Source organism: Acanthochromis polyacanthus, chromosome 10 (assembly GCF_021347895.1).
Source record: "Acanthochromis polyacanthus isolate Apoly-LR-REF ecotype Palm Island chromosome 10, KAUST_Apoly_ChrSc, whole genome shotgun sequence".
NCBI lineage: Eukaryota > Metazoa > Chordata > Actinopteri > Pomacentridae > Acanthochromis > Acanthochromis polyacanthus.
The window spans coordinates 28277193-28286574 of record NC_067122.1 but is presented as its reverse complement, the minus strand read 5'-3'; the positions used below and the strand labels follow the sequence as shown (position 1 = coordinate 28286574).

General features: G+C 39.2%; 1 protein-coding gene across 2 annotated transcripts; it reads right to left on the bottom strand.

Annotated features, from left to right (window-relative positions):
* Window positions 1-2936: 2936 nt before the first annotated feature.
* sybl1 (synaptobrevin-like 1) lies at window positions 2937-8773 on the bottom strand. Of its 2 annotated transcripts, XM_022212937.2 has the most exons (9): window positions 8620-8765; window positions 8367-8414; window positions 8098-8275; window positions 7864-7921; window positions 5223-5360; window positions 4965-5055; window positions 4499-4566; window positions 4249-4341; window positions 2937-4011 (listed from the first exon to the last, which is right to left on the bottom strand). In XM_022212937.2, the coding sequence occupies exons 3-9, from the start codon at window positions 8241-8243 to the stop codon at window positions 3946-3948; spliced, it is 660 nt and encodes a 219-aa protein (XP_022068629.2). In that variant the 5' UTR covers window positions 8244-8275; window positions 8367-8414; window positions 8620-8765; the 3' UTR covers window positions 2937-3945. The 2 variants fall into 2 exon arrangements, with proteins under 2 accessions (XP_022068629.2, XP_022068628.2); XM_022212936.2 differs by lacking the exon at window positions 8367-8414 and having other exon boundaries at window positions 8620-8773.
* Between the last annotated feature and the right edge of the window lie 609 nt (window positions 8774-9382).

Sequence of the window (9382 nt, the reverse complement as noted above, 5' to 3'; positions counted from 1 at the left end):
GCTGTCCTCTGTAAAGCACAGGGGAATAAAACCGCACCACAGAGGCTGGCTAGAGAAATGGGACAGATCTGTTATTCAGTACCAGTTCGTCTGGACCAGCGGTAAGGTGGAGGATTTTGAGGACCAAGCTATGCCATCTAGTGAAAAACAAGAGGCTCACATCAGCAGTTGTGCAAATATGCCAGTTAACGCCCTCATTCTAAACAGTGATGCATAACACTGAACATACAACACTGAAGAAAATCTACTTTAAAAGCTAAGCAAATCCATCTACTAACGAAAGTTAAAAACAGCTAGCTCTACACTGTGTTACAAAATATTTTTCTTACATTTTGCAAGACAAACCTCTAAAATACTGTGTCAACACTCAAGAGTTGGGATTAACAATCAATCCAGATATTATCATAATCGCAATATGGCCAAGTGCAATATCAAAATTGCAGGAGATGCATTTTCTTTTGTTGATAAAGATAAAATGTGTATGCAATGTAAGGAAACATGCTTATTTGGTGCAGAAAGCAGCCTGGATCACATTATCATTTCTGTATTTGTTTCAGGGGAGAACAAATGCAAAATCGACCACTCTTAGTTACATAATGTCTCATTTTGCAATTGCAATATTTGTTAAAATAATAATATGGATTTCTAGCATATTGTTCAGCCTTTTCAATTGTAGGTCACGTTAACTTTGCAGTCAGTATACTCTTGTAGATAAAATATTAACGATTTAATCAGTTTGCAAGCAGATAATTAGTGTATTTTAGAGGTATAGAATAACAAGAATGAATGAAACCGGATGTAGTTTTAGCACCTTATCTCTCCATGGCTCTCACAAGGAGTCACTAGTACAACAATTTCTTATGAATAAGAAAACAACCTCGCCCCCTGCACCTGACAGATGGATTATCCCCGTGTGAGGCCTACCTCTAGCCACTTGGGTCTAAAATTAAACCAGTAGTAAACATAGTATGCTGCCACAAATAGCAAGGAAAACACCCTTTTAAGTCCTTGTGTGGCTTGCGGTCTGGTAACACCCCACTTCTGAACAATTCATAAATAATTACACATCAGACTGCCGCTAAATAGCTACATATATTAACGTTAACGCTTTGGTGGGGGAGAAACGAAGCAAAACAAACGGCCTTTGACAACTTTAGCTAGCTTAACGTTAGCTCGAGTTATTTTCAGTTGACAGGTGTTTCTATGATACTTCATATGTAGAACTTTAGTAGTTAAATAACGGTAAGATAAGGTAAGATAAAGCACAAATTGCGTTACCACTTACCTGTCATTTCAGCCACACACTTGGAAGTTCAGCATCGAAAGATGCACATCGTTAAAGTTTAAGAAAAACGAGGTATCTGACAGGCTAGCAAGCTACCTGTCACAAGAGGGAGCCAGCAGTGACGGGAACGCGGACGAGGCCTTGGCGAACAATTAGCTTCAGCTGCTGGTTTCTCTGTTTTTTTTCACAGCTTCTTTATCAAACTGGCTTCACGCTGTCATCTGTTGTCCAGGAACACACACTGCTCAAATGAGAGTTCAGCTATGAGAGATGAGAACGTGTTTCTTGACCTTTGACTCCTGGGCGAAACAAAGGTGGTGAGTTGGCGTCAGCGTTAGCGCTGAACAACTCCATATTTAACAGTTAATTAGATAATCTAAGGATTTACCATCGTAAATCCAGAAGGGCAATACATATCCGTTATTCCTTAAATTTATAAATATATGTATAAGTTATAGCTTTACTTCATTGACACTGATATTTAAATTTATAGGATAAATTTAAGTCAAATTTGCAGGAATGTTTAGCTGACAGTAGCAAAGAATTGCTAGCCAGTGCTACAGCAAGCTGATATAGTACTAGCTTCACATAAGGTCAGCTAGTTAGCCTTTCAGACAGATGAATTAATTATGTACTGCTAGTTAGCTATTACATTACTGTATTTGATTACTGTATACAACACTGAACAGAAATCTACCATTAGCAAGGGTAAAAAGTCATCGATGCCCACAGGGACAGGTTAACTGAAAAGTCCTGCTACTACACTTTTACATATCAGAGGAACAGTTAATTTTTTGTTCAAAATAATAGATAATGTTGATAGTAAAGAAATATGTGCACCTGTGTATTCTTAAAAAAGTACTTACTTATTTTGTAGTTTCACAGTATTGTAACATCTTACTTCAGAATCACATTGTTGATTTTCTCTCACCTGTAAAATGATTTCAGTTATTTTAACCTGAGTAAGGTCACTACCTGAAATTAAAATGGATTATATCTGTTGATCAGATAATTGTCTTGTGGGACGAATCTTATCTACATTTACAAAAGTATTTCCCCAATCAAAATGAAAACATATCCAGTGATATAGAGTCACAAAAAAGCTTACATTCCCCTAAGTACTGTACTTATGTGTAATTTTGAGGTGCCTTAATGGAATAGTTCCATTACATTTTACTTTATACTTCCACTCCACTGCATTCCAGAGGGAAATGTGGTTTCTAATATTTTTTGCTTCTAACAAAAAGTGTCACTTTTCAGATGCCTGAATCCTGCCCAAAGAGCAGAGAAAATAAAAACAGATTTATGGATAACAACACTCATTATGTGACAACCCCTCAGATTTTCCCACTGCCCATTTATAAAACTGTGTAAAACAGTTTAACCTGGCTCCACCTGTAGCAGCTACAACAGTAACATGCTGCCAACACACTAATGCTTCACTAATAATCATCTAATATCATATACAAAGAGGCACTAAGTACTTTAAATACATTTCATTGCTACTATTTATGTACTTCTACTTAAGTAGTTTTTTTCATTCAGAACTCCTGTTTGTAATACTGTAGTCGTACTTTCACTGACGCGAAGGATCACGATGCTTCTTCCGCCGCTGAACATATAGCATCTTTTCCCTAGTAACAAGAATAACTACTTGATACCATCATATTTTATTCATTTAAATCTGGATGTACAATAATTTAATAATTACATGATCATAAGCCGTATGATGCCAAGAAGCAAATCTATGTACAATATAAAAAGTGCATTGTGTTAACAGAAAGAAATAATGGCAACACTGAACATCCTAGGATAGAGGAAGAGAAGCCTTGTATCGAGTCCACAGGCAGGAAAGATTTTCTCAGAAATTGTTTTAAAAGAACCATTATGCATCCGTAATATCAATCAACATATTGTACAATATTTATTTGTATGATCACATCTGGTATTTTACAATATCCATTTTAGACGATACTACTGTGCTTGATGATAAAATGTGGTGTAGCTCAGAAAATCTGTATACTGCATCAGTTCTGTCAAAAATTAGTTTTCGGTTATATAACAGAGGACCAGACGCTACATGGTACGAGTCCCTTGGATCTGCAACACAACATGGATGCTACCTACACTTGTACTTCCCGACGTGTAATGTAAAAGCAGGACAAAAACAAATTCAACTCTGCTATATTTGTGACTCCTGCTGTCAGTCTGAAAGGATCGCTTACATGGAGAGGTGCAGGACAGTATCACCAACTGATACATCAGGCCACTAAGTGCATGAGACACAGAAAGAATGTACCAGACTAACATAAGACAAGATTATTGTTCCACATCAGTTTTAGGCCTCATCATGGCTGCTGTCCATTAGTGGGGGAGGTTGAGGTGGGACTCCTGGTCCAAAAGGCAAATAAATGTGCAGACTCTCAAAGTGTGTGTGTGTGTGTGTGTGTGTGGGGGGGGGGGGGGGGGGGGGGGGGGCGCGAGGATGGAGGCAGGAGGAGGAGAAGCAGCATGTGTCTTCCAGCGATGTTGAAGCAAGAGGTGTAGAGTAAGAAACGCTGTATTTCCTTTTGTGTCCATTAGTATGCAGAGTTGAACAAGCACTTCTCCCCCTCGTCCCTTTTTCTTTTATTTCCCCCTCCGTTATCCCCTCTCTCCTCTCATTTGACACATGTTGGCCAGCTGAGGCCTCCACAGGCAGCAGACACAATAATGTAAAGGACCACCTGAAAAAGAGCAGAGAGACTAAATTCACCTCCTGTGCAACTTTCAGAGTATTGATCACAAGCTGAGACGTGCAGTGACACAACTCAGAGGATCTGCATCACTGTTAAACAAAAAGAGGAGATCAATACAATGGAGTCTCACAGAACAGCTAAGCCTCATTGTAGCTTAAAACAGATGTGCACTGTTTGTTTCTAACCACTGGCGTTTCAACAACTACCACTGCTGTCTTTACTCACCAGGCACACCAGCACAATAACAACAGTCAACTTGAGGTTCTTCATACACATGGCTCGCGCAAGATTACGACTCGTGGTCTTAAATGTCACGGACTGCAGGAGGAGGGAGAGAAAACAACATCAGTGAAAATACTTGTGGGATAAGTAGCTTACCGCATTACTGTAGAAATATGTACTTTTTTACTGACAAATATAATTGATTGGGAAATGGGAGAAAGAACAGAGCGTAAGCACTGGTTTTTACACTCACCGAATCAACCAGATTTTCTGTTTTGTCAATCAGTAACTCCAGTTTCTCTCCTCTCTGTGCTACCAAGTCTGCAAAAAGAACATGAAAGGAAGCCAAAGTTCACTTGGGAAGTACAAAAGTCTAGTGTGATGAGGTTTATATCAACAGGCTGGTGGAATGAGACAGACATTCGAGACAATAAGCTTCCAATTTTTTGCAGTTTTACGTAGGAAATTGTTATATAATTTTTGCTTTGGGCATAATGAACCACAAATACCAGTTCTTCAGTGTCACACTAGTATCACTCACTGATGCAACCAAAACACACACTGCATTCATTTAAAGAGTAAATAAAAAAGCAGTCACACATGACAAGATTAATCAAATTTATTAGACATTTTATTTTCTCATTATTACCTCAGCCCTGCAGTAAAAAGATGTGTTTTAAGCATCACTGTAAAAGAGAGAAAACTGTAGAGAAGCTCACCTATGTTGCGGACCATAATGCCTTTCAGGTCGTCCACTTGCGTCTGGGTCTCAGTGACACGATCTGATCCCCGCGGGTCCGAGTGGTGTTTCTGCAAAGAAAAAGAAAAACAGAAAGAAAAAAAAGAAAAAGCCATGTATCTTGTGATCACTACATCTCTATGTGTGCTGTTATTTTACAGACTACACAAATGAAAAGCAGCCACACAGCCCAAACAGGAAATGTTTGTCACTATGATCTGGATCTTGTCTTACTCACCATCTGAGCTGACAGTGTAGAGGAAAACTCGCTGTTCATGGCGTACGGCAATGCTGTCTGTGCTCGTGACCCGTATGTCGTCTGAAAGCGCTTCTTGACCTCACTGAGGAAGCTGAATGCTCGTGACCTCTCAAAGTCCTGTAGCACAGCAGAATGAAATCAATAGAAGTTTTAATCTATTTAAAGTGTTTATTTGGTGAACAGTGTACAGTGGGTACAATAAGTATTTGAACACCCAGCGATTTTGCAAGTTCTCCCACTTAGAAATCTTTGAGGAGTCTGAAATTTTCAATTTTAGGTGCATGTCCACTGTGAGAGACATAATGTAAAAAAAAAAATAATCTAGAAATTAGTGTATGATTTTTTTAAACAATTTATTTGTATGATACTGCTGCAAATAAGTATTTGAACACCTGAGAAAATCAATGTTAATATTTGGTACAGTAGCCTTTGTTTACAATCACAGAGGTCAAACATTTCCTGTAATCTTTCACCAGGTTTGCACACACTGCAGCAGGGATTTTGCCCCACTCCTCCACACAGATCTTCTCTAGATCAGTCAGGTTGCTGGGCTGTCGCTGAGAAACACGGAGTTTGAGGTCTCTCCAAAGATCTTCTATTGGGTTTAGGTCTGGAGACTGGCTAGGCCACTCCAGAACCTTGATATGCTTCTTACAAAGCCACTCCTTGTTTATCCTGGCTGTGTGCTTCGGGTCATTGTCATTTTGGAAGACCCAGCCACGACCCATCTTCAATTCTCTAACTGAGGGAAGGAGGTTGTTCCCCAAAATCTGGCAATACATGGCCCCGCTCATCCTCTCCTTAATACAGTGCAGTTGTCCAGTCCCATGTGCAGAAAAACACCCCCAAAGCATGATGCTACCACCCCCATGCTTTACAGTAAGGATAGTGTTCTTGGGATGGTACTCATCATTCTTCTTCCTTCAAACACAACAAGTGGAATTAAGACCAGAAATTTCCATTTTGGTCTCTTCTGACCACATGACTTTCTCCCATGACTCCTCTGGATCATTCAAATGGTCATTGGCAAACTTAAGACGGGCCTGGACATGTGCTGGTTTAAGCAGGGGAACCTTCCGTGCCATGCATGATTTTAAACCATGACGTCTTAGTGCATTACCAACAGTAACCTTCGAAACGGTGGTCCCAGCTCAGGTCATTGACCAGCTCCTCCCATGTAGTTCTTGGCTGATTTCTCACCTTTCTTAGGATCATTGAGACAACACGACGTGAGATCTTGCATGGAGGCCCAGTCCGAGGGAGATTGACAGTCATGTTTAGCCTCTTCCATTTTCTAATAATTGCTCCAACAGTGGATCTTTTTTCACCAAGCTGCTTGGCAATTGCCCCGTAACCCTTTCCAGCCTTGTGGAGGTCTACAATTCTGTCTCTGATGTCTTTGGACAGCTCTTTGGTCTTGGTAGTTGGAGTCTTACTGATTGTATGGGGTGGACAGGTGTTTTTATGCAGCTAACGACCTCAAACAGGTGCTTCTAATTTAGGAGGATAAGTGGAGTGGAGGTGGACTTTTTAAAGGTGACTAACAGGTCTTTGAGGCTCACAATTCTAGCTAATAGACAGGTGTTCAAATACTTACTTGCAGCAGTATCATACAAATAAATTGTTAAAAAAAAATCATACACTGTGATTTCTGGATTTTATTTTATTTTTTAGATTATGTCTCTCTCAGTGGACATGCACCTACGATGAAAATTTCAGACCCCTCCATGATTTCTAAGTGGAAGAACTTGCAAAATCGCAGGGTGTTCAAATACTTATTGTACCCACTGTATTTGTATGTGCACTGTTTTGCCAACAGCTGCTAAATGTTTTTCAAAAATGAAAATTGACTTAACAGCAGCGGTCATACTGGTGTGGGTATATCAACACTGTATGTCTCCATATCTAAGTGGCTTAAATTATTAATTAGGCCTTGAAATAGTAACATGTACCCAAAATTGACAGAGTCTTAACTTGTTTTTTTTTTCATTTCATGTGTATCACGGTGGAGTGATTCCTTTTTCCTTTATATTTTTATTTATGTGTGTAAATGTATTAGTTTTCCATTGTTGTGTTGACATTAAAATGATTACCTGTGTGCCTAGATAAATGGGCTAATGTGGTTCAATTCAAAGTAAGGTGGTTACATTTTCTAACCTTAACCCGTTTTCGCCTGGTCTTAGAATAGATAGATAGATACTTTATTAATCCTGAGGGAAGTGTTCAGCAGCTTACATACAACGTAAAATAACTAAAAAAGGCAGGCTGGTAACATTGACAGTCAAAAATAAACTATTCTAATTTAATATAAATAAACTATTCTAAGTTAAGATCAATAATTTAAGGTCTTTATCAAAAATACATCATTAAAATTTTCAGTAATTACTCATATCAACTTAAAAAATTATTTATTTCCCAGCCTTAGTCTTAGCTTTATTTCTATATTCTTATTTATGCTTACATTTTCAAATTCTAACTAAATAACATCCATGATTAAACCCATGCCACACCCAGTAATACCACTTTAATGGATTATGAATCTTTACAGAGGCCTATAATCCAACGCCCTGACATAAAATGCAAAAAAAAAAAATAATATCTAGGTCAGTTGTATACTTACATCGTCAGTGATGCACAGGTATATGATTCTGTCATGGCAGATGTAATGAAAGAGATAGCTGGAAAAGATAAAGGTTGATTATCAGGTGAGGGGTACTTTATACAGAAGACAGCTTATTTTTTCAACAGTGTTTAGTGTTTCAGTTACTTGACATACTTATCAGATTACTGCAGCCCTGGTACATATAGTGTTAGGGTAACTGGGAAACACACTTTATATGGATGGAAGGCTTACCTGCCGTGGCTGTAGGTCAGTTTGTTGTTCTCTGAGGGAATTTTGGCTAAAATCTGTTCGGTGACTTCCAGGAAGTTTCCACCACACCAGGCATGCTTGGCCAGAATAGTGGTTCCACGAGCCACCACAGCAAACAGGATTGCCATGGCAACAGCTGGGATTTAAACTCCAATACTCGCTGACAGAACAAGAAGAAGAACAGAGTAGTTAGTGGTAGAGCTGGAGGCAAACGGAACAAGCTAGAAAAGACTGGTGATTGCCTTACTCACTATGACTCTGGTGAGCACTAGCTTGACAGCCCCTCAGCTAGTTACCACCTACATAATCCAATTGTCACGAGAAATGAAAACGAAAGCCAGATTAACGGTAGCTGGAGAACAACAAGCTAGCCAGTGGTGTTTCTGACCAATACACACGGCAGCGTTAAGGCTGGTAGTTAGCCGTTTACCGCGATACCGGTTATGGTCTCTATCTACTGAATTAACGCGTTCAACAGTGGAATATAAAAATAAATTAAATTACCTCGATGTGTTAGCGATGTTCAAAGTCGCCCCTTTTGCGGGAATTCCCACATCTAAAGAGGTTTCGGCTGCTAGCAAGCTAGCTGATCCCTTTCGAGTGACTTCTGCTTTGCAAATCCTTCAGACCGGAAACGAGCCCACTCCGTTTATGGGTAATGTAGTTCTTACCACATTCAATGCTCAGCGCCGTTAATGAAACGGTTTCCCTTTTGGAACTACATTTTTTTCAACTGCCTAATACGTACGTTGTCGTCACATGTTTTCATACAGACTGCGACGCTGGAAGAGGAGGGGTAGTTTTGCCCTAATTTTGGTCTTACAGGCGCTGTCTGTACAAAAAGATCGGATTCAGTAGAAGTGAAGATAATACGTTTTATTGGCATTACATGCCCTACATGTACATGAGTGACAGTAAAGTTTTTATGCCGGTCAGGTGAAAGGATACCCAGGTTAGTCAGTATAAAATAAACCAGCACAGGTTGCAGTGATATGTGGAAAGGTGAAGCAAACATTGTAGAAAAGCTGAATTGAAATTGTGTTGAAGACTGCTGTGATTAATATGACCTGATTCACATGACATACTGAGGTTGCACTATTGTGTACCTGTAGCTTATTTACACTGTTATCGATACTAGTGTTAGAGCCATAAAAGTGTAAAGTATGCGGTTAATGAGTTTGGATGTTGGTTAAACGTGACATTGCTGCTTTATCTTTATGATGCATTCACTGTCCAGATAATAGACTGTTTTTTTAAAGAATAGTAT